This window comes from Erithacus rubecula (genome assembly GCF_903797595.1).
Source record: "Erithacus rubecula genome assembly, chromosome: 6".
In the NCBI taxonomy this organism is placed as follows: Eukaryota; Metazoa; Chordata; class Aves; order Passeriformes; family Muscicapidae; genus Erithacus; species Erithacus rubecula.
Window position 1 is genome coordinate 32,539,940 of NC_136688.1, and position 26,389 is coordinate 32,566,328.

The window sequence follows — 26,389 nt, forward strand, 5'->3', positions numbered from 1 at the left end:
TGAGAATAAGCATTTCATAGGAATGGAAAGTAAATTATCAGAATTCTTTTTAACCTACACAGCCTTTAGGTAGGGCGCTAACTTCAACCTATGGCAATTATTTTCTGGAATCTGCTTAGACAGGAAACATTTTAACCCAGTTTCCACTACTTCTCTTTCAATTACAGCATTCTAGAGAAAATTTTTATCATTGTAGCAGAAAATAATTTTTTTCAGTTTTGCTAGAATTCAATATAATTTTCCTAGAGTGAAATATAGAAAGCTATATCAAAAATAAATGATATTTTGAATAGAGAACTGAATCCAAAGACAGTTTTCATCACAGTATAGTATTTAATGACAAAAATCAGGGTTTCCAGTAGTGAGTCAAGAGAGCAGGTCCCACTTTTTTCTCCCCAGAATGGCACAAAATAATTTCTACATCTTTGAGAACTTCCAAGGAATTGGTTACAATAGATATCAGCAAGTATTACAATTCTGGCAAATCATAGCAAAACCTACCTATCTTTAAGATCAGTATTAAGAGCACATATTTGTTAATATTTCACATAATACACAACTTTTGCTAGACACAAAAGTAGCCTTTTAAGACAGAGTTTGCAGTACAGCAGTCAAGTCTAACAATACATTATTTTTATTCTGTTCAGAACTTTAAAAAGATAAAGAAACTATTAATATTGTTACAATTTACAAATACATTCTTTCATATGAAACATTAACCTGAATCATAGTATATGTTATATACATGACTATCTAATAATGCTAGATTGTATACACTACAAGCTAAGTTCCAGAAGGAAACTGCAAAGCTCTAAGATTTACCTTTGGATAAACATTTATACACCTTGATTTGTTTTTTTCTAAAAACTACCAAACCTCATAGTTTAATGAACAGCAAGAACAAAGTAAACAGACACACCACTTTTCCTTCATTCAGAAGACTTAGGTTAATTTAAAGTTCCCATAGTAAATGGCTTTTGATGGTTGGATTAAAGTTCTAAGTTATGATAAAAAAATAGACTTAACTGGAAGATATAAAACAACCCAAAATGCTGAAAACCCTCAGGTGGGACTAAAGCAATGTTTTAGTACAGTAAAACTCACAAGAGGTCTGGAACTTAGCAGTGCAATTGTGATCGTGTTCTGTCCTGCTGATATTTATGTAAACACTTGAAAATATATGCCTTTTTATCTAAATTTAGACAACTAATTCTTTTCAGGTTTATCTGGCCTTGGTTTTTGATATTTCTTTTAATTATTTACTTCTTTCTCTCAGGAGAAAGACTTGTGAAGTTAGCAGCAGAATATAGTTTTAAAAGAGTGGAAAAATGACAAGAAGATAGCTATGTGGTCAGAAATGTACTCCCTGACTGATTTATAATCCATCTTAAAAACAAAAAAAAAATGGCCTAACATTTTGTATCTAGCAGAAGTTTAATTTCTTTAAGAAAACCCCAGACACTCTTTTCCTGGTTCATAGCAGAAATACTCAGTCATTACAATAGCATTCAGACATTTCCAGGGCAAGCATTACTTACATATAGCTCAACAGAGTGTTCAGAACTTGTTTTGTTAATGAAACTGTTCTGATTTACAACAGAAGTGGCCAAATTCCATTTCAGTAGGTGCTAGATTTGGTGACTATTTGAGCTAGTGCTAAATAGAGCTAAATGATCATATGGTACTACATAAATGACCCATTCTCTCAACCCCCAGTGTGAAATTAAATAAAAAGGTTCATACAAAATGGTTTAAATTACAGGGGAAAAAAAACAACCAAAAACAAAACAAATGTAAAGTTTGAATGCAATCAGCTAACTAGACAGTAGTTCAAATGAGAATACCTGCCAAAAGGCAAACATCATGCCCACTAAATGGGCATTTCCATGAGATTTTCAGTTATTTCAGCTTGCAGTAAGCAAAATATTCTCAATTACTACAGTAGCTTTTATCTCTCTTACAAGCACTGCTCTGAGGATTTTAGACTGTTGTGTCATTAATAATGAAAAAATCATATTCTACAATGAATACAGTACATTCACATAATGCCAGCTTTTCTCTGGGAAGATGAGGGCAAAAATGAAGAGCAGGCATTTTCAGAAGATGAAGGCTGTACCTTCTGCAAGGATTTATTTTCTAATTTACTGGTATAAAAATGGAAAAAAGCAACATATTTTTGTCTTTTTTTTTTTTCCTTTTCATTCTTGAAGCATATTAGACCATCTTAAAAATGTTAGGAAAACAGCTGTGAAGGAAAAAGGTAACCTACTTATTTTTGTAAGACAAATAGAGTGCATATATTGCATATAGTGAATACAGATGAAGTAGAGCCACCCTTCCAGTGACAACATATTGAAAGCTCAGACTCAAACTAGAAGTTGATTCTAGTGTACCAAGACATGCTTTTGTGAAAGCCTCTATACTAAAAATCAGACAACTTGCTAACACAAAAGTTATTACAATCAGACAAATTTCTGAAATGTTCCAAAAAACTCTTACTATAGAATTTATGAAAAACAGATCTCTTGAAAATAATACTCTCTCATCCTCCCAGGCCTTTGTATTCTCATTTTCATGGGCCTTTAGCCACACAATCACAGGTAAAAAGAAATGCTATTTCATATCAAGATTGCTAAATTGCAGATTGTGTTTGAGGCACAGCTATGTGCGTACGGATGTAAAAATTACTTTTCCACTCAATTTTGAAACCTCAAGCATACATTCTCTAGGTTTCAGCATACTATTCAAATAATCAGTCTGAATGTGAAAACAGGAATGTGTCAAATGCTAATATGAATGAAATTCAGATATGCACTTCTGAATGCTGGTGCACATGCAATGCTTCCTACATTAGAAGAAACAATTTTTTCTGTTTCCCAGGACAAAGCAGTTTGTCCTCCACTATAGCTACAACCCCAGATGTTTAATTCTAACATCCATTCACATTCTGCTGATGCTACATAAAATGAAGAAAATTATACCCCTTCTTTGGATTTTATTTCCACACACATGTCCACAATCAGTTCAATCTTTTTATTTTTTACAACCATGGAAGAATATTACAACTTTAATCCTGATCAGCTTGTCATTTGGTCCTTTTTCAATGTTTGCTTTCACTCCTGTAACAACTGAAATACAGGTAGAAAGTACCGCAGGACTGTGTAGCAATATTAAAAAAGAGGAACAAAAGTTAGTCAGAAAAGTAGAAATGCAACACTTTTTCCTGCACAGAAACTGAAAGAATGCATCTCCACTGAACGGGAAGGAAAAAGCACACAGAAGACTGAATCTCCTGTAAAAGTTGCTGATTGTAACCTCTTCAGTTTCTCTTGAGAATATTTCAGCTTTGGGCAGTATCTCAGCATTTGTGCTTCATGGCAAGCTGAAAAGAAAAAAAAAAAAAAAACCAAAATTATTTAGAGGTATCACCAAGAACGACAGCTGCAACCTAATGTTTCTAGTGTGTATAAAAAGAGTTTGTAAGACAAATTCTCCAAAAGATGCCTGAAATCCATTAACTTCTTTGCATACAGTCATTCCTTTTCCAGGGACTCACAGGCAAAGCTTCTCTTTGCCATGCAGAGGAGGCAGGATTTATCTGCTTTCCCAGCTCTGTTTCCCAATGTTTCATTATTTTGCTGTCTGTGAGGAAGGCTAGAGCAAGACACCAGAAACAAAGACATGCTTGGAAGATTAGCAATTTTGACCCAATGATTTTGATTGCTAACTACAATCAGAAATTCTAGACAAGTCATTTAAAACAACTATTCAGGAGCTCTGCCACTACATAATGATGAAAAATACAGGTCTGATTGCCTTTTCACCTCTCTGATTACCAATTATTTCCATTTCAAATAATTCAAAAATGGACTTAACTGGGAATGAGAGGGAGAAAAAAGAGATGTTAAAACCTGTATTAAATAAGTAGACACACTAACTTTGCAAACCAAGCAGAGAGCTTAGGGTTAGGCTCCACATTAAAAATAAATTGCTATTGCTAGATAATCAGTAGATAATACAAAATGCTAACAAAGCTGAGATGAGTAAAGCCTCAGGGTAATTACCTAGAAAACAGAACTGATAGGGACAGTTAAAATTTACTCATTTGCTACCGGTGAAATGATGACCAATAAATGACTAAAACTAAACTGACATAAACCTTTGACACTCAAGGATATGGTCACAAATGCTTTTTAAAGGAAATTAATATTTGTAGTGATACACTAGAAATGCATTTCAGCATGAAAGAACTTAAACCAACACTTTTTTTTTTTTTCTCAGATTTTTTTTTAATGTGTCTTTGGCAGGCAACTCTGAGAAGTTTTTATTATACAGAATTTATAACTTTGAGATCCTGTGCAGTGACCAACAAATGGAAGGGATTTTTTAAAGGCAAAGAAGGTGAAGAAGGTGCCATAAGGAGGATTTGATACACACCTTGAGCTAAGTTCAAGCCTTTATCCAACTAAGTATAGATACATGCTTTCATTCAACAAACTATGACAGTCAAATATCTGACTTTAACCTACCAAGTTTTATCCTGCCCAAGTCTTACCTTATGTGCAGTTTCTGCAAACTGCTGAGCACTGTTTTTCAGCTCCTCTGTCTTTTCTTCTGCACGACCTAGCCTTTCACCACGCTCATTCAAGGCCTGACTTGCCTTCTGTACTGCACTTGTCACACTGTCTGCTGCTGAATGGAGTATGCTGTTTCCTGCAAAAGAAGCCATCAGAGCACTCAAGTATATATGTGCTTTGTATTAAATACAATTAATTTAATTTATAATCTTCTAGGGTTGGTGTGCTACCTGCACTGGCCTCACTTCACTATAATCTTTCTTGAGATGGTTGTAGAGAGTGATGAGATCCCCAGTGAGACCCCTTGATACTAAGCAAACCCAGCTGTTCCTCAAAAGACAAGTTCTCTGCACCCCTCTTGAGCCTTGCTGCCCTTCACCAGTCACACTGCAGTACCTCAATGGCCTTCTCAAAGTGAGGGACCCAAAACTGAACGTGCTACTGGAGGTGTGGCATCACCAGTGCTGAGCACAGAGGGGTCACTTGCCTGCTCCTGTTAGCCATGCTATTGCTGATACAGACCAAGGTGCCCCTGGGACCACTGCTGGCTCATTACCCCAAGCCCCTTTCTGCTGCACAGCCCCTCTTGCCCCATCCTGCAGCTGCCTGGGATGCTGTGACCAAGGATAGGACCTGGCACTTTGCCTTAATGAACCTCAGGTTGTTTCCTGAGTCCACTGGCTGAGACTGCCCAGATCCCTCTGCAGAGCCTTCTGCCTCAAGAGATCAACACTCCCACCCATCTCAGTATCATCTGTAAATCTGTAAATTGAGGGTGCCCTCAATGCCTGGGTGTATCCAGATCTTCAATAAAGATGTTAAACAGGACTGGCCCCAAAACTGAGCCCTGGAGAACACTGCCAGTGATGGGTCACCAGCTGGATTTAGTTCCATTCACCACAACTCTCTGGGCCTGGACATCCAGCCAACTTTGATCCATTGAAGAGTCTGCCCATCCAAGCTGCAAGCAGCCAGCTGATCTAGGAGGATGCTGTGGGAGATGGTGTCAAGCACTTCACTGAAGTCTAGATAAAAACATCCACTGTCCTCCCCTCATCTACTGAGCAAATCATTGTCATAGAAGGACAGCAGGGGAGTCAAGCAGCACCTTCCTCATAAATCCATTTTGGTTGGGTTTGATCCCCCAATTATCCTGGCAGTCTCAATTTTTTTCCCACAGCATTAAAACCAAATATATAATGCCCTTAAATGAATTATTCTGGTAAAGGTATGAAACATTCAACACATTTGAAGCAAGCATTACAGCAAATCTGCTCTTAAAATCTGTTGTTCTTACTGGCATACAAAACCAAGTAAAAACAGACACAAACACATTGCTTTTATCATGAATCTGAGAAATGTACCTACTTCAAAAATATTCTTAGGTCAAAAAAATCAAACCCAAGCATTAATTTAAAGGGTTCTTCTGGTACTAGTTTGTTTTAGTTCAGCCCCAGTCACCAACCAAGCACCACAGAGCCCCTTGCTCACTCTCCCACCAGCAGGACTGGGGAGAGAACTAGAAAGGTGAAAATTAGAAAACTGATGGGGTGAGATACAGACAGTTTAATAGGAAGAGCAAAAGCTATGCTCTAATGTAAAGTAAAACAAGGAGTTAATTCACTGCTTCCCATGGGCAGCTAGGGGTTCAGCCATCTCCAGGTGAGCTGGCACCAAAGTAACAGTTCCTCATGGAAACAAGACATCACCTCAAACTTCCTCCCCTTTTCTCTCACTTTCTGTACTCAGGATGGTGTCATATGGTTTGGAATATTCCTTTGGTCAGTTGTCCAAGCAGTCTCCTCCTACCAGCCTCCCATGCAGCCCCAACTTCCTTGCCAGCATGGCCAGTACAAAAAGCAGAAAAGGCCTTGGTTCTGTGCAAGCCCAGCTCAGCAATAACAAAAACATCTCTATACTATCAACCCCATGTTCAGCACAAATCTATCACAGTCCCCGTACCAGCTACTGTGAAAAAAAATTAACACAGATGAAACTAGCTGTTTCATTAGAAAAAAGAACAACCAACCCTTTCAGATCTGGTTTTCAAATAATAATCCTTTCCTTAGAAAGGCCAAACAAACAATGAATAGTGAAACTAAAGGCTGCCCTGAGTAGCCTGTGTTACACAGTACAAGCTGCAGGAATTTCTGAAATAAAGAAAACTGGCTTACAATTTTATTAAACCAAAATTCAACTATGGAGGTGAGGGAGAGACTTAAGAACCTACACACAGTGACTCACAGATGATGAGTCAATATGAGAAATTGCAATAAAAGAACACCCTGGCCTCCTATATACCAATATTGTTACATTTTGCACATCAGGAGTTAAAAAAAAAAAAAAAAAGTAGATGTGGAACTGCTTCAGTTTGGAGGGTTTTTTTCTATTGTTGCATTTAGAAAAGGAATAGAACAGCTGGCATTCTTGTTGAAGAGATTAATATCAAACAATACTGTGAGCTGGAACTTTGCAGAGACAGAAATTAATCTTTTCAAGTGGCTGCCTTCAGAACTGAGGAATTTGAATGTAAAACCAAACAACTTTACATACTGTGCACTTTCTATAAAATTTTTAAGCCAATTACTATTTTGTTTGTATTTTTTTAAAGGGAATTATTATTTTGGCTTCTGTTCAAGCAGTTTTTCCAATAAACACATGTACTGAGCAACTGGAAATAGTTTTCCTTTTTTGGTGGTTGTGATCTAATGGCTTTGGCCTCTTGTACAGTGTAAGTTTGCTAGGATAAGAATTTAGAAGCTCCCAGCACTGAATTAAATCTGTTTTTTACAAGATCACAAAGCCTCTGCTGAACCAAGGAAAGCAGGCTACATGGATAACATTATAAAATTAAGCATCTTCCAAAGTCTTAAAATGTGTTGGGGAGCAGAATTTAACTAATTGCTGACCTTCTGCCATGTCAATAGGAAACTGCAGAACAAAAATATTTTTCATTTTCTATACTCCTAAAAATATTTCTTATTTTCTATACTCCTAAAACTATTTGTAGCAAAAGATTGGTATACATTATTTTAGCAAAGAAGAAAAAACTCGAAAGTTTGGCACAATTATAGTAACTGTTTTTCCCTCTAGCTAACACAATATTGTGCTCTGTCCAGGTAGGATCTGCTGTATTTTCTCATGGGCAGAGAAGCTGCTATTCTGAGACTGTTCTGAAGAACTACTTTTGGACTATCTTTACCAATGGAATGTCAGTAAAACAATAAAATAAAAATCTGCTCTCGTTTATGAGCAACTCAGAAACCCACATGTCAGTAGCCTATGGAATTTCATCAGTGTATTTCTAGAGCATGTGTAGGTGGTTGCTGGTATGACTGACTGTGCCTCATCCCTGTATTACTACCACTGCAGGAATAGCAACACTTGCACTGGACATACTGGAAAATCATTCCTATGAATAAATCATTTACCAGCTCCAAAAATTTTTAGCTGTTCTTCAGAAGGTAACTACTCTGATTCAAAATATCCTGAGAAATGTTTTCCCTATTGATGGAATCCTTTAAGATTTCAGTAAAGCTGTTGATACTGTCTTTCACAGGATCCTACTGAACAAAATTCCAACAAACAGCTGGACAAACACATCATGGGATGGGTGAGCAACTGGCTCATGGCTCAGGTGCAAAGGGTTACAATGAATGGGGTGACATCAGACTGGTGACTTGTCACTAATGGGGCTCTGCAGGGCCCAATTTTCAATCTTTAAAAAGGACTTGGATGCAGGACTCAAAAGCATACTGAGTAAGTTTTCAGACAATACTAAATTGGGAGGAGCTGTTGATTCACTTAAAGGCAGAGAGGCCCTGCAGAAAGACCTTGACAAATTAGAGGGCCAAGCAATCACCGGCTACATGAAGTCCAACAAAGGAAAGTGCTAGATTCTGCACCTGGGAGGGGTGGATTTATGTATAAACTGAGGAACAAGATTCTGGAGAGCAGTGCCATGGAAAGATCCAGGTCAATGGCAAGTTTAACATGAGTCAGTAGTGCATTGGCAGCCAGGAGGGCCAAGAGTGTCCTGGCAGGGGAACAGGAACAGCATTGCCAGCTGGGCAAGGGAGGGCATTGTCCTGTTCTGCTCTGCTCACCTCAAGTCCTGTGTGCAGTTTTGGGCACCATAACACTCAAAGGATATAAATTATTGGAGAGTGTTCAAAGAGGAATACAAAGATGGTGAAGGATCTAGAGGAGAAACCATACTAGGAGTGGCTGAGGTCACCCAGCTTGTTCAGCCTGAAGGAGACTGAGGACAGACCTCACAGGAGTCAAGAACTTCCTCATGAGGGGAAGAGGAGGGGCAGGCACTGATGTCTTCAGTTTATTTTGGATATTAGAAAAAGATTTTTTACCCAGAGGGTGGTTGGGCACTGGAACAGGCTCCCCAGGGTAGTGGTCACAGCACCAGCCTGCCAGAGCTCAAGCAGCATTTAGACACTGCTCCCAGTCACAGGGGACTCCCGGGGTGTCCTCTGCAGAGCCAGGAGCTGAACTTTGATGATCCTTGCAGGTCCCTTCCAATTCAGGATATTCAAGCTGTATCAGAGGCTCTTACACCCCATGAAGTCAGCTTTAGGATTTTTATCATGCACAATAAAAGTACATCCTTTACAACCACATTCAGTACCTGATAGATACAGGAATACTGTCATAATTAAGTATGTGAAGAAACTAATTGATCTCTTGAGATATCATTATTTAGATTGCATCATTTGTTTTATCACACATTCATAAAAGGTTCATCACATTCCCTATTAGCCATGTCAAATATATTTCAGCTCAATGAAAAAATTTATCTCTGCATTAGTGGTAAGACTGACTGATTTGCAAACACAAGCATTCAATTTTAATTGTACATGCATTAATTAAACAATTAGCAACTGCCTACTTCTAAGAAGGAAATAAATGTATTTAGCTTTGATTATTTATTATTAGCATTCTTGCTGTTACTGTTCATTTTCTTATTTTGTTGTTTTCAATAAATTTTTCTTATCTCAACCCATAATGTTCACCTTTTGTTCTTTCTGCTGGAAGGGGAGGGGAAACTGTCACAGTTTTAGTTGGAGCACTAGAGAGGGGAATACCATTCCTAAACTATAATGTTGCAATAAAAGACAAAAAACATGATTAAATACATTTTGCAGTGATCTGGTTTGAATGTTCTTTATGTTTCAAGAAAACTTCTGAAGATGTTAACAAAAAACAATGGACAGATATGAAAATTAAGAAAATGCAGGCATTTTCAATAAAGATTTAGAGCAAAATAAATATATAGTGATACTTATCTAGCATATTTTCCAAGTTATAACTATTTGTGGCTTTGCAGTTTTCTTGAATCAAAGAGTATCTTTGCATGGATCTTGACCAAATTATTTCCAACTTCTCTAAAAAAAGGAACCACCCCTACTTTTAGCTCAAAGAGTGTCATCTCCAACATATCAAATACACCTGGAAGATTTCTGCTTTTTAAACTCCCATATTTCAATATATGCAAACCAGAAACACAGAAATGAAAAAAAACCAACATAGCCTGAAACACAGTAGACAATTAGCTGCAAAAAGCTGAAAGCAGCACATGAACAGAATGATTTCTGCAGACTATAGGAAATAAAATTAAATTAAGTCATGGAGATCTTAAAAAAAAAAAAAAATCTAAACCAACTCCAAAACCACAACAAAGTAAATTACATTAATAACCTTAAGGGTTCAACATTTCAGTATTTTATTGCTTAGCAAACACAGTGTATTCACATTTCTCAGTGTGGCTTGTAAAGTCTTAGATCTAGAAACAGCTGTATTACAGAAAAACAACCCTGTTATGGTTCTGCAAGGTACTATAAAAATTTCTTCTATGAACAGTAAAGTAGGGCAAGCTTTCTCACTACAGTAGTAAGAAAAAGGAAGTTTTATCTCTGATGCTAGTGCCCTTTTACTTTAAATAGTGATATTAAACAACATAGGGGCCATTAGAATAAAACAAATTTATTTTTAATTGATGAGGTATCTTGATAACAAAAATGCTTCCTGCTCTACTGAGATTTTATTTTATTCAGTACTCCACAGCAATGATACCACGTAAATTATTCATACTTTTTAGCAGCTTAATTAATTACAGAGTCAAATTTCAAGCAGCACAAACAGAAAAATTATTTTAGCATATCTTTGTGTCATTCTATTATAGAAATTTGTCTCTGATCATTACTCTGGTCAAAATGTTGTTTATCTTGGGGTGGGGGTGAGTGCTGTGGATTATACTGTTACTTTAACTGCACCTTCAGCAAATTTATTCTTTTGAGGAAAAAATCTTCTTATAGCTAAATCCCAATAAATTAAAAGCAGTATTAAATTACATTCAATCATGATGATTAATACTAAATGGGGGGATTGGGCTGGATGATCTCCAGAGGTCCCTTCCAACCCTAACAATTCTGTGATTAGTGCTTATATTAATGACAAATAATTACAGTCAAGATTATTAAGTTCGCATAAATTTTCACCTTTGGGAAAAAGTTCATCTCTGAAGATCCAAATGAGAAAAAACTTTTAATGCAATAACTTTGAAAACCCTGCAGGAAGAAACTCTGATTTGTTCTCTAGAAAAGGTAACTTTCTTGGAGAGTATAAACCAAATAATATAAAAAAATCTTATTGTGCAGTGATATTTACACATTTTCACATTATGACAATTTTGCGTTAGAGTGTTACTCTGGAAAAGTTCTGGAATTCAGCAGGATCTCAAACAATACCACTATTACAGCCAACCTGACAAGAAGCAGAATGTGTAATTAAAACAAAGAACAGCAGCTATGCACCATGGCAGGCTTCTGTCTGAGAACGAGCTGACAAATTTAAATATTAATCTTAAATGCTGCTCCTCTGGGGTCACAAATGAGAGCTGTGAGAGCTGGAAAAACTTGCAAGCTTTGCTGATTTTTTGCTAACAAGTAAAATAAGGAAATGTAATAACTCTCATGTCAATTTTTATTGACATTGATATATTTTATAAGGAAAAAGTATGAGGGTTTTTTGGTTAAATCCTTCCAGCCATTTCTGCCATTAATGAAATGCTGTACTGACTACATTTCTTCATGACTACAAGCTAAAACATTCAAACAAATTTGATACAAAATAAGAATATTTCTCCATAGGGAATATTCAGAATGATGAACATTTCACATAGGATAACAAAAGTCCCCAACCAGAGACTCCTATGAAGAAGTATATTTAATAATTAAAATTACAAAAAAAAATATCTATTTTAATGGTAAAATTGATGCAAAAAGAATCAGTCACCACTCAACCCTCACAGCTGGCCTAATGCTCATCTGGTCCCTGAGCAATGTGTACCTTGGGAGAAGGCAGTTTCCCCTCCAGTTTTATTGCTGAGCATGCTGTTACATGGCAGGGAACAATTTTTGGTCAGTTTTGGCCAGCCTCCCTGTTTGTGTCCCTACCAGGCAGAAGGAGGAGACCACAAAGGTCTGTAAGCACACTTCACCTAAAACTCTGGTGTGTTACCAGCACAATTTTGGTCACAAATGTGGTCACAAATCTGATTCCCGTCAAGGTAGTCCAAAGTGTTAACACGTCTCCTGATGCAATTTTGTTATTTTGTTTCAAATTGAATTTACCAAACTATTGACAGTTCTTTGAGTGGAAGATTTAGACAGCAACATGCCCTGAACATGAACCACAGGATTTTTCTAAACAAAGGTATTTCTTGCAGACACTGTGTCAATACTATTGATTGAGCTTCTGCTTAAGTAGTGTTAATTATTATTGAGAAATATAAAGCATTAACCTGCTACAATGGAAGCAAGAAACACAATGCATTTGTCAACAGATGCTTATTTCTTCATCAGGTAAGTGACTTTGAAAATTCTGTGTTTGCTATTTAAGCAGCATATTCAAAATCACCAATGTCCGTTACCACATAAACTGAAAATAAAGTTATGGCTCACGAGTAAGAATGAAGACTGAGTAAGAACTGGTCAAGGTCAGGATGAAATCAGTCAAGAGCAGTGGCTAGGAAACATTAAATGAAAAATGCAGCACTGAGAGTGCTGCCCTGACAGTGACTGGCTGTGCCAGCCCTGTCCTCAGGGTAATCCAGGAGCTATACATTTAAGGGTAGTGTTTTAGCACCATCTCAATCACCTAAGATTGGTATGACAGACGTATGTTTAGACCTGAATACTTTTTTATGTAAGAGTAATTCACATTACTCTCATCTTTTTCAATCGACCAATATTAATAAAACCAGCTTGAATGTTGCTCTTATAGACAGCATTTTACAAAAACCCCATTTCTTCTTCCACCCTCCAAACTGTACTGAATTGCTGAAAACAATACTTTAGAATAAAGCAAGTGACTACACCAAGCTCAAGAGGAAATGACAAATTTTGCTAATTTGAAAGTTTCTCCTAGTCTGTCAAGGTTCAGGTGACTCCCACACCTTAGCTATATTTACCAATCAAAATCAAACATTTTGTTGGAAGAAAGAATTATGCCACAAAAAAGCAAGTTGAGCTGCTCATTACTGCAACACAGCACTGAAGACATGAAGGCAAATCTCCTCCACTGCTAAGACTGTCATGAAACTGCTCACAATAAATAACAACCTAGTCTGGAACAAAACTCAAGAAACACCACAATAATCATAATGGGTTAAGTGAACCCTAGCCATCTAACTCAGGAAACTACAGTATTTCAAAATTAAAGTATTTAGACTGATGAAGTTTCGACTGATGGTGGCAGTTCACACATCCATCAGCTGCTTCTCCTTTGTGAGCACATTTGTTTTGTTGAAATCATCATTACCAGAGAGTTACATTTCCTAGACTAACATTAGCCCAAGGCTATCCATCACATCTGTAATACAATAGCTGATTACAAAGGTCCACAGGACAAGCAGTTCTTCCCCTCCTTCTTCATCCCTGTCACCTCCCTGCCAACTGTTACACATCTTTTCATGTATATTGGTGCTGTGCTGGCAGCCTTGGTTAAGAGCTCTCTTGAATAAGAGAGGGAAGAGCTACTAAAAAGACCCAAACAGAAAAAAAAAAAAATCTGACCTCTTAAACAGCCATGTGAAAACCTTATTAAACAGCTTGAGATAATATGTAAAAGATTATAGAAACGAGACTTCTGTGATTGTAATCCTGTAAGACAATACACTCTTGCAACTTAATGAATTCCTGTATCACATGAATGTTCTCTAGATAATTTCAATATTTAAATTATCATCCAGAAAGGATGACTAAGTGATCTGAAAGACAGAACATTCATAAAAAGAATCTTCACTGGATTTCCAGCTTTGAAAACTTGAATCTGAAGATCAACTTCTCTCTTTATCCTTCATGGATAACTTACTTCCCAACTTATATTTGATCCATAAAATCTAGAAGTCTCAAAGCCTGGACAGGAGGATTTCCATACACTTTACCGTCTTTGAAAGTAAACAGAACATTTCTCTAAGTCTTTGCATCAGAATCTGGAAAGTTTATGGCCTTCAAAAAGCATTAGTTACCAAGCCAGGTAACTATTTTGATGTAGGTTGTACATATTCTGCACTTAATTTAGCCTTTACCAGTCAGGCAACATTAAGAGTCACTGTACTCCCAAGGGACACAATCAATGGTCCCACCTTTGTAAAAATCTTATTATGCCCTGAAAAATAATAGAGGTTTCAGAGTAAAAAGTGATCTCAAATTTAAACCAGTTACAGTACTTTCCCCTGTTGTTGTGTAGGGTAGGCAATTTCTTCTGACACATCTGGATCTGGTAATACCCATCAATACCAAAAATGGCCAGGAACATATGAAAATATAAAAAGGAGGGCAAATATTGCATATTATGTTGATGTAAAGAGACTTCTACATTATACAAGATAATTCACACCTCCTATTGACTTTGTTCCAATATATAGTAATGCCTTATGACTTTCATAGGGACTGATAATAAAAAACATGATATGAATTAATGAAATTAATGAAAAACAGGATTTTCATACAGAAGTTAGTCTTTAGACAGATCCTTTCTGATGGACACTGGAAAGAATTAAAATTCAGAAAGGTAACAAAAGGATAACTTCTGCAGCAACTATACAGCAATTCATTAAGCACCATATAGCTCTATTTATTTCAAATGAGCTAGTGGCTGTGTGATTTACAAACAAGACAAAATCAAATATTCAGAGCAGCGTCATTGAGAAAAAGCTGTTATTTAATGCTTCATTTGAGCTTTCTGGTCTCAAGTAACCTGAGAATTTGTGCAAAATTTATTCTCAAGGGTCTATGAAGCTCAGACATATCAAAAAATGGATGTGGGTTCATTCAACAAGGTATGTTGCATAGAGGTATTTTCAATAGTTATTACTATTGGTGCATCACTTGCAGTCAGTTTCCAGACTGGGAAAAATGCTGCATTAAATGATGTAACAGTGAACAAACATGGAAATTTAAGAAATACCAGCTTGCAGGAACAGAAAAGAAAGATTTTTTTGAAAAAATACTTTGATTTGCTTTTGAAACAGCTGTGCATTCAGGTGTTGGATTTTACCCTTTTACCAATGTGTCTATTGACCAGGCAGGTTTTTTTTTTCCCTTCCTTAAAAGAAATTGAAAAGCAATTCTATTTCACATTTCTAATAGTTCTGAAGTCATTATGAATATGGACAATCACCTTTCCACATCAGAGGTCAGCTAGATTGAATGAAGTTTTATATAGGATGAAGAAACCCTGTCTGGTCTTGCTTGGTTACACACAAAGGTGACCAAAAGATAGTTTTCACCAATCAAGCAATGCTCAGCAGCCCGAAGGAGAACTGGCATCCATCTCATTTTAAGAAAAAACTGATGAATTCCAAATACTGTAAAATAAATATTCAAACCTAAGCCTATGTTATATCCATATAAAAATTTATCTATGTAAGTATAAATATACTGAGCATGTGGAAATCAGACTTATACCTTCAAAGTATATCAAAAACACTAAACTAATGAAGCTAGGTGAGGTGAAACAGTGGAACATATCTTAGTAAAAGAAATCAGTGTAAAACTGTCAGTGAATAGCTCTGCCACTATGATCATAAATTACATTCAAGTTAATTTCCACCTCTGGGTAAGAAATCCTTGAGATGGGCTGACAGAACTGACAAACTGAGCGTGTCATAACTCAGATGTGCTAAGACTAGTCAAAGAGTAAGGAAGAAAAACATCAACCATCAGCTTACTTATAATCAACTTTCTACAGGACAGCACAGCAAATACCAGCTACCTGCAGAGAGCATTTGTAACGTGCTGAAAAGTTTTTATCAGTATCATCATTAGTTTATGAGTCCAGGCAGCTGTATTTCATCTTAACTGTATAGCTGGAGGAAGTTATCTCTAGTGTTCATTCCCTGTAACACAACAGAGAAGCTAAGCTAGTTTTACTTGTCATAGGTAGGACTTTCATAGATAAGGGCTTTTCCATTTTCTTTATACTTTATTTTTTTGGTCATGATCTGGTCTTAATGTTAATAAATGTTTAAAATGAAAGAAAAAAACTTTAGAAAGGCTGATATTTATAGTTTTCCAAGCCAACTACATTAACACAATTTGGGATTCTTCTAGGGTTCAACATCACCATAGAATCTGATGTCTCCACTTTGCTACATCAATACAGTATTCAAGTTTAAAGTTAAGTCAGATTACTGAAATTAGGAATTAATTTTCCCTTTTACAGATTTCATTTGTCTGTCACCCAGGACTGCTTTTTTTCCTTCTTTAAACGAAACAGGAAAGCAATTCTGTTTTGCATTTCTAGCAGTTCTGGAGAATATACAGAACAAGGATTAAGAGCTGAATGGATAGGTCATAAATGCCTTACAAAACATCTTATCTTCTCTCATTTAATGTTCTGAATTACTGGCACTGATGCCAGGACAGGTTGTTACTTTATAATGTGTATTAGTTATACATTAAGGAAATACCTAACTAGAATCAATTTCATATTAACAAAACCTTTATCTGCTTTCCAAACTGGAAAATGTATTTAAACTTGTAAAACTTTAAAATCTAATCTGATAAATTTATAAAATTCATGCTAACTTAAATAAGAAATATTTTCAATAATAATTAAGATTTATACTGCACAATAGACTAACCAAACACTTTCAGAATCAGTAACTATAATAAAGCACAGAATTGCAGTCTGGCTTTGTACACATCAAAACCTAACAACTAGATACAAAAAAATAGAATCTCATTTCTATGGCAAACAGCAATATTCTGCATCTTGAAGATAACACTGCACTTAAAAGTCCAATCTTCAGAAAGTCAACCAAATACAAGCTTTCTACATTACCTTGTCTCAAAGTTACATGGATCAGGAAAAAAAATCCCAACCTTTATAATGATAAATGTCCCTTCCAATTTATGTATCCCTACGGATTCTTCAAGAACATAATGTCCTTTTATTTTTTTTAAACAAGATTCCCCTTTTAGAAGTTAATTTAGAGCTCTGATTGTATGCCAAATTTCTACAGAAAAAGATCTCAACTACTCTTATTCATTCTAATCTCAATACATGGCTTTTATGTTTAAAGATCACTAAAATACATTAGTTAAGTAAAACTGTAAAGCAGAATTAATCTTGACATGAATATGCAGGGCATAAAAGCAAGCATCTGAAATGGTCTTTGGCAGCAGAAAATTACTTTCTAATATTTTAATCTCTAGAATGACAATAAATGAGTATTTGGTATATGTTGGCAAAAAATACCTAAATAAACTGCAAAATGAAAATTGTTTCTGTATGACAACATAGCTGAATTTCATTGTCATTTCAAACCAGCAAAACCAAAATAACAGATATTGCAGATAATTCATCTTCATTGTTGTTGTTTTTTGTTCTAGTTTTTTGAACATGGAGAAGGATGCCACCTACTAGATCAGGATGCTCAGGGCATTTTCGTTTGTCTCCTTTATTTAGTCATTAATCTTGCTCAGTATGGTAAACACCATTATATGCTTAGCAGGTGCCAAATGTGGTAAGCCAAGATGAGTAATATTGTATGGAAAAAGTACTCATTACTATTCTCACACTGGCATTTTATTCTTGGAGGAAAAAATAGTGATTCATTAGTAACTCCTGCAGGGTGTCCTACAGAAAAGGTTGCAGAGGTAAAGACGTCATCATTTTGGGTTTCCAAGAATATTTTGATTAATTCAACAGAACAATTGTTAAATGCCAATGCATACAGGTAGGACAAGGCTTAAAACCAAATGCATTTCTAATATGCATCTAAAGGTGGCAGCAAATGTTTGTTCTTTATTACAGACCTAATCTCTGAAGAGCTTCAAAGGCTGTACCTCAAGGTTCTATCCAGAAATGAGAGTCAAATGCAACCTCAAGGTCAGTTTAATGTTATGTCAAGAATCAAGCTGTTCCAATGAACACAACCTCTAAGTGATGAAATTTCTGCACACCAGCCATCTCCAACTTTGTTTTTTATATTAACTGCTGTGAAAACAATACAATCTAACACGGCATAACACAAAGATGCTCCAAATTAGACACATTCCAGTATCAGAACCTGTATGTTATACAGGTACATAAGGAGAAAATATTTCCTATATTTCATATAAAGCCCTCTAGCCCCAAAGCCTGTCTTTCCTCTCCACCATAACATAAACTATGGAGAGGGATCACCTAAATTCTTAACAAAAGACAAACTTGAAATATTTAGTACAAGACACCAGTAGGAGGAATCTTATTACAGTCTGCCTAAACTTGAATTTTTTCTTTATTCTCAGAACTAGCACCCACACCTTCAGTCAGCTCTCATTATTGCTGAAAGTACTGATGCCATTAATCAAGTTACTGAAAGCAGTCTAGCCTATTTAACTCTGCAGATTGTACTTACATGACATGCAAATGAAAATAAAGCAAGAAATGATTCTGCAGAAGGAGAGTCAATGCAGGGCTCTGGTCTATAGGGGGAAGTTGTGTGTGTGTGTCTGTGTGAGAGAGAAAGGAGGTAAAGCAGGTAAAAGGGGAAGGCCATGAAGAGGGTCTGGAGTTTCACAGGAACACCCTTATTTACTTAAAGCTAAGCTCTCACTTCCTGCAGAAACAGGAGCAGCATGAATTTCACTTTCTTCACTCCCATCCTTCAGGAAGGAATAAGGTTCAATAAGATAAGTAGCCTTGTAAACAAGCCCTTCAAGTTCTTTCATCTTCAGTTCCACTTAGGACAAAGTGTTCTTTGGTGGCAATTTTGTTTGTTTTTTTTTTAAATATGCATTAGCTACAAGATATACATTACACATTTATGGGCATATCCATATGATGTCTTAAAAAACCACGTGGGCACATGCATATATATACTAGTAATTTATTTTGCAAAAAATTTTTACAGTATTAGAAGTTACATTGGCTAGCCACTCAAAAAAAGTGTTACTTTTTCCATCCCCAGAAAGTTCACAATAATACCACTTAAAATGTTATGCTACTTTGGTTGAGGGGATGAAGTGAAAAGCCTCATCTTGAAATCTGACTGCACTAAGATTTAAATATGATTTGAATATATTACTTTGACTAGTTAGCAAAATGCACCAACAACACAATAACAAAAAAATCCAAGTTGTAAATTCTCAACTGGATATAATAAACTTCAAACTGTGTTCTCAGGTGTATCTTCTTTGGTTTGCTTAGCTACATTTGGGCCTTACTTTCTCTAGTCAGGATAAATCTGAGCTTTACAACACATTTCAACATATTTTCCAGAAAATGCCTGTTGGTATTTAAAGGTTTGGACTAAACAGGTTTTGATACAAACAGCTGGCTCAGTGAGGCTGACACACAGCAAGTCACTGTAATTTAGGGTCAACTATTACTTGTTTTACAATTCTTACAGATTCTGTCAAATTTAAACCTACCCAGAGGGAATAATGAAAAAGTTGACAGTGTGAAGAACAGCAGAAACACTGTACCCATGAGGAGATTTGTAAGTTCCTATACAATGTCTATATGCAGCACTGTGTGTGCACACACAGACTGGACTTGTGCCCAGTCAGAATGACATGCAAGGAATATGGAAATGGTCACCATCTGCTATCAGAGGATGACTGAATCCTCCCACTTTATCTAGGAAGTTGTCAAAGGGAGAATGTGGGTGTGCTTCATGGGACATGGTAGGGTCTAGCATGTGTTGAAAAAGTCGAAGTTAAGCATATATTTATGAACCTCAGTGGCAAATTTTTTTACTGTGATGACACTTGTTTAGGATAAAGTTAATAACTGAATCAGCTGAATTGGGAGCTCAATTTTGGACAGGTCAAGCTTAAGAGAATAATACAGGTTCAAAGGAAAAATTAATAAAGCAACTTATTTGCAGGAAGGATGGAAGTGAGAAACATTAGCAAACAGATAACCAACATGAGACTTCATGTAAGAATTGGAAAAATTGTAGGGTGTATCTTCAGCCATTAATGCAGCACCCTCCTCACCACCACACCAAAAAGAAAACAAAGGAAATCCTATTAATGTGGAAAAGAAAAGAATGAGAGAAGACATAAGAAATTTTGCATTTTTCTTAGTTTGAGAAGACACTAAAAGCAAAATGTTGATTGACAAAGTAATCTGTATCTGTTATCAATTTCAGTAGCTAAAATGAAAGGGATGAAAGGTAACAGAAGAGTGTGAAGGGGTGCTTGAGGAAGAAATGCTGAAACTTAATTTACTGCTAAGTTTGCATGTTCAGACCCATGATTTCAAGATGTCATTAGAACACAAGCTTATCTGAACACAGAATAAACCACATGCAAATAATTTCATATCCAACTGCGAAGTATTAAGCTTTGATTCACTTACCTCCCATAATTTTAGATTGGCAGTTGATAAATTCTGGCTTCTTGTCTGTAAGGTATCGCTGACAAGTGTGATGTAGAACCTGAAAGAATGTGCATTTTTCTGAAGCTGTGTTTGCTACCCATTGGTCAAATGCATTTTCAAATAGTAAATCAAATTCTGGGGAATCCTAGAAGACAAAAAAACCAAAACAACAGACTGTCATTATTCCAGTTTTAAAAATGATTTGGAGAAAGATATTTTTTAAGATGTACTGTGTTGCAGAAGGCAGAAAGGTCATGTAACTAATAACCATCCCGGTATTACTGCATATTTTTGAATGAAAAAGACCAAACAGACAGGAATTTTATTTTTTCTTACTGTTGTTTTTAATGAGGAATAGTCAGCTATGACAAAAATAACTGAAAACAAAAATAATTGCGATCAAAACATTAGAAGTAAAATTCTCATAAGAAACTCTTACTATGTTCAGATATATAGTTATTTGTCTTCTATATTATGCAAGCATTTATGCCTCTCCACATAAAATCTATGGTCCCACCATGAACAAAAGGCCACTCCCAGAACAAATCACAGTGCAGCTCTACACTACATTTGGCTGCCAAAATAAAAGGATTTTACGCAAGAAGTTGTGCTATATATTTAACATTTGTGAAACATTGTTTAGCAATCTAAACTAGTACATGTTCTTTTCCAACTGATGACACTAGGAAGTCACAGAGAGATGAGTTTGAAAGAAACATTTCTATGCTTAAGAGCTTGGTAGGACTTTCAATCTGTTACATACATAGCTGCATAGCAGATGCTGCAAAAGGGCCTAAAACTTATCCCTTATCTGTCTGTCATTTTCCTTGTTTTTACAGTTCCTTTGCCCACAGAAAATATAATTCCACTCCTTGCCTGTAATAGGGCAGTGGTAAAGGGCTTCTTTTTCACAGCAAGTCTTTAGGTAGCAAATAGACTTGGTACGAGGCACTTAGGTACTAACCAACACTTGGGTAGTGACAGAATTTGGTGCACCATAGTTAAGATGCTTAGCTGGCTGATCAGAGCACAACTTTGAAGAAACCAAAGGAGCTAGTGCTCTTTTTTTTTGCTATAAAAAGAACACTAAATCACTTCGTGAGCACATAATATGAACTGCATATTTAACTTCCAATTAGGTTGTTTTAGTACTGAAGAATTGTATTCATAAGCCTAACACATATTAGCACAACTTTTTCTTGAGATAGTTCAAGGTGGGCTGTATACCCCAAATTAAAGGAGCAAGAGAAAGGAGCAAGAAAAGTATGGACAGACAAGAAAAAATGATCCATATGACTGAGTTTTAGCCTTCTTCCATGTTTCCCATTAAAATTTACTTCACATATTCCACTCAGCTCTTTTTTGAGAATTTGCCATTAAACCTGTACCTTACATTTCCAGATGCCTTTTGAACAGAAAGAATGCTGGTGCACACATCAGTTACATAACAGCCCAATTTTAATTCTCTGGAAAGCTGTTCAAACTCACCCTGTTAGGGTCTATGCCGTTGACCTGGCGGAGCTGCTCGAGCATCCACTGCGTTCTCCTGACAAACGACGTGGAGCCTTCAAACTGCTTCACCTTCGTGATCGATGCTTGAGCTGGCTTCTTGTTTGTCACTGAACACAGAGAAAAACACAGAACTGAAATGGGCTTGGTGATTCAGGAACATGCTCTTTATTTTGCTCATCAGTAGCTGTTTTGCTGGTGCATTTTCTACAGTGTCCCACGAAGCAAATACTCCTCACTGATTCTGACAGTAGAATGCATTCTCGTTCCAGGATAACATACTGAAATCATATTTCTTATTGTCAGTGGTATGATGCCAAACAAGCTGTCTGCTACTCAAAATTGGATATATTTTAGTCATTATCAACTTAAGCTACCAACATTCTATAAAAAAACTATGGAACTACAACAAAGGTCTTTCCATTTCATTCTTACAGGCACCCTGAAGATCATCCAGTTTGTATCTCCCTGCCATGGTCAGGGACACCTGTCACTAGACCAGGCTGCTCAGGGCTCCATCCAGTCTGTCCTAAAACCCCCAGTGAGAGGGCATTGAACACCCATCTGGGAAACCTGTTCCAGTGCCTCAACACCCTCCCAGAAAAGACTTGTTTTTCCTAATGTAACTTAAATCTACTCTCTTTCAGTGTGAAGCCATTTCCCTTTGTCCTACATGCTCTTGTAAAAAGTCACTCTCCAGATTTCTTATAGGTTCTCAGGTGCTGGAAAGCTGCAATTAGGCCATTCCAAAGCATTCTCTTCTTCAGCTGAACAAACCCAATTCTTTCAGATTTTTCAAACAGGAGAATTACCATCAATTACCTTACAGTTCTATTTTTCCCATGCTAATTTGCTTAAGTTTCTCAAATTCAGCACTGAGCATTAATAATCTCTTTGTCATCTTCTCAATTTAGAAAACAGAGAAGGAGAAAAAAACCCAACCATATGACCATGTAAGTACACGCACCTTATTAAAGAAACCTGTTACTTTAGACTGAATTTCATATTGCTGATTGAAAAAAAAAAAACAACAAACCAACAGAACAATTTTTCCAGCCTTTTCCCAGCATGGCACATGTAGGTCATGCTTGTATAACACCACCACCATTTGTGACATTTGACTGGCAGTCAGGAGACACAGGTACACACACTTACTACACTGTAAATCCATCAAGTCAGACAACAGCCTGTGAAAAACACAGGTATAAGAATTAAGGAACTAAAGTTTGCTTGATACCTCCCCACAAATACCAACCATGAATAAAAATATTACTTATTATAAACCAAATGTGTGTTAACAACCACAAAGATGACTGCTCTGATTTTGTGAAAGAACAAAAAAGGAAATATAATGCTCCAATTAGTGAATCATTAAGTCAGAATTGGGTTTTCAAAGAGTACTTAATAAGGCTAACTTCTCAACAGCAGGAAAATTGACTTCCTGAATTAGATGTTTTCTCTAAACAAATATTCTCCTAATTAGTATAACTCCATGGAGTTCTATAAGCAGCTTTAGACACTTTCTGTAGTCAAATTTACATGCTACTTATCTGTTGCTGCATGTTAAGTCATTCCCAAACACACTTCCACTTTCTGTGAAGAAATAATTTGTATAATCATTGTATAGCATAATCTACTAAAGCTGGTGTGTCATCTATTTTTTTTTCTACTTAAACTCTTTCCAAAAATAATTTTACCCATATGGTCTGCCAAATAAGAGTATTATTGGAAAAGTTGCTTTTCTCTGCTTTTAGATACTGGCAGTTAAAGAAAGCTTCTAAAATAATCAAGACTTAAACAGCAAGATTGCTTATTTTTGTGCACCCCATTTGCCCAAATAACCAGGAAAAGTAAGAGACTTCCCACTCTGAAAATGCATGACGCATGCACCTCTGCACCCAGGGACACAGTTAAACAGCAAGTAAATACTGTGATATTTTATCATTCCATGAAGCTAAAAAGTTAATATTGGTCCATAAGATGAAAATTTTAAAACACCCAAACCAGTGTCTTGACGTTAAATGCACTTTGGAATAGATTAGCAAAAAACAGATTAATATGAAAAGCTCTTCTCAGTATCTCAGATTTAGATGTTTTCACTTCTGTGTGTGTCTGTGAAAATTCAGACACCCTTATGAGAACTGAACTGGATAAACAGAAAATCATTTCAAGGAAATTTCAGTAAGGGCAATAAAAAAAAAAAAAAAAAAAAAAAAAAGAAAAAAAAAAGAAAGAAGGGATACTAGAATTCCACAAGGCAGATATTAGTTTTTAAGAACCTACCTTGGAATAGAAAGCACAGCTGGACTCTGTATACTGATCAGCCTATTGACAAGAATGTAGTAAACAAATTGCCAGAAATCTCATTGTCAGTGGAAGCACTGAGAGCCAAACCGGTGCACAGTGAAGTACATGACTGAGAATCACATCCAATAGTAACAACACAGAAGATCAATGTAGTATAGAAAGGCAGCAACAAAATGAGACCAGAACAACTGCAGAAATGCAAAGACTGCTGTTACTAAGAAGTGAGATTAGTATTAAAGATTCATTGCTTGCTCCATGGCTCATGCATCCAAATGTTAACAGTCCCGATAAAGCAGAGGTGTCAGGAAACCTACCTACACACACAGGGTATACACAGGTTCTGTTTCTACTTCAAATATGCACAGTACTGAGTGGGAAACAACCCCAAAAGCTGTAAAGTTTATGAGCCTGTCTTGTCTAAATTTATTCTTTGTAGGTATTCATGTGTTTTTTCACTCCAGTGACCAGTTCGAAACACTTTACAGCATCATACTAGACCAAGTTTCACTTATCTTCTACAAAGCAGTATACTAATTGAAGGCTATTTAACAGTGGTTCAACTTTTATGGCCTGTGGATTATTCTCTTTCCATGCAAAATGGGCAATGATCTACTTACTGCTAAATGATCTATATATTAAAAAGCAAAAATCATGCATACTATAGGTAAGTCACACATATAATCAATGCTAGCAGCTCTGCAAAACAAAGTGTTTGGAACTAGGAAGCATTTGGCAGATTGTGTGATCAAACATTTGTTTTTCCCCATCAGTGTCCCATGGATAACCAATCATGACATGTATAAATTAAACTTTAATACAGCAAACTTCTTATTGTTCTGAAGGCCTCTACATGACATACGTTCAAGCGCTCTTGAAAACAGGGGGTATTACATCTTCCAAGGTAAGAATATCAAATTTTACAGATGATATTTAAACACTAAGCATCTCAGCATCTCCAGAAACTGGTTGATTTGACATATCCAAAATCTACTTCTCCAGACTTCTCTATGGAGCACTTTTAATAATCAATGTACAGCAGCTTTGTCTTCATTTGGAGCCATTAATGCTCTATACTGCAGTGCAAGATTCACATTATATTTCCAAACTTCATCACCTCCCAAAAATGTCTATTAGATGACTATAAAAGCATCTTGATTAGATGATTGTTTCTGTATCATACACCACATAACTCTAGGAGAGGCCAAGAGGGCTACTCTTCTATGGAGGAACCTACAAGGATCTTGGGTATGTCATCGCCTCAGGCAGAAATTCAGTCTTAAGCTAAATGATGCAATCCTGTTGGGAAAACAGCAGTTCTGCTTTTACATCTCCCACACATGATTACTGTGCACAGCCAAACAGATCGAGCTGCATTTCACCTTTTGTGTCTTAGTATTTTAGGAAACAGCTAGCATTTCTTTAGCATTCAAAAAAACCAGCTATTCATGAACCCACCAAACACGCTTTAAAGCCATCACTTAGTCCATGACAGCTTGACAGTAATATGGCAGTCACTGTAACTCTGAGAAACCCTTTGGCAGCTGGGAAAACCATTCTCACTAGCTGCTTAAAAAGCTAAAGCACTTCACCAGCCAATGAGTGGGAGTTATCTTGCAAACATGTAAAAAGTATTTTCTAAAAAAACGAAGAAATGTGGAAGCAATTACATACACCTAGACACATTCCCTCTCTCTGACAAATCATTTAAGTATTTTTGCTAATATCTTACATAATCATTATGTATCTTAATAAAAGACAAATTTTAAGCTATGCTTCAATTTTAAGTGGGTTTTTTGTTTGTTTTGCCATATTTTAAAACTGCCTTCAAAATAAGAAGCTGTAACAGTGTGGACAAAATAAGTTTATTTGAAACCTATCAATAAATGGTAGGTTCATACTGCATTTCTGTGTGTCATAGATGGAAATAAGATTTCATTTTTAAGCAATGTACAGTTATTGGTGAAGTAAGAAAATGTGTGAGAAATCAGCTACAGCAATTTATGATGGAAGACACTGTGAGGTTTGGTAACTTTTTTGTGTCTTTGTCCAGCTGCTTTTTAATTCAGAGGACAAAGCACAAGTACCTTGTAGAAATGTCCCAA

The 26,389-nt window shown here is 36.2% G+C and overlaps 1 protein-coding gene across 5 annotated transcripts in view; it reads right to left on the reverse strand.

Annotated features, from left to right (window-relative positions):
• Positions 1-1,397: 1,397 nt before the first annotated feature.
• Positions 1,398-26,389, reverse strand: part of STXBP6 (syntaxin binding protein 6) — an 88,231-nt gene continuing 63,239 nt past the window's right edge. For all 5 annotated transcript variants that reach the window (XM_079308113.1, XM_079308114.1, XM_079308115.1 and 2 more), the window contains 4 exons: positions 21,960-22,090; positions 20,451-20,616; positions 4,556-4,713; positions 1,398-3,382 (listed from right to left, as the gene is read on the reverse strand). In XM_079308113.1, the coding sequence (XP_079164239.1) occupies positions 3,359-3,382; positions 4,556-4,713; positions 20,451-20,616; positions 21,960-22,090 (479 nt within the window). In that variant the 3' untranslated portion in view covers positions 1,398-3,358. The remainder of the gene's footprint in view (positions 3,383-4,555; positions 4,714-20,450; positions 20,617-21,959; positions 22,091-26,389) is intronic.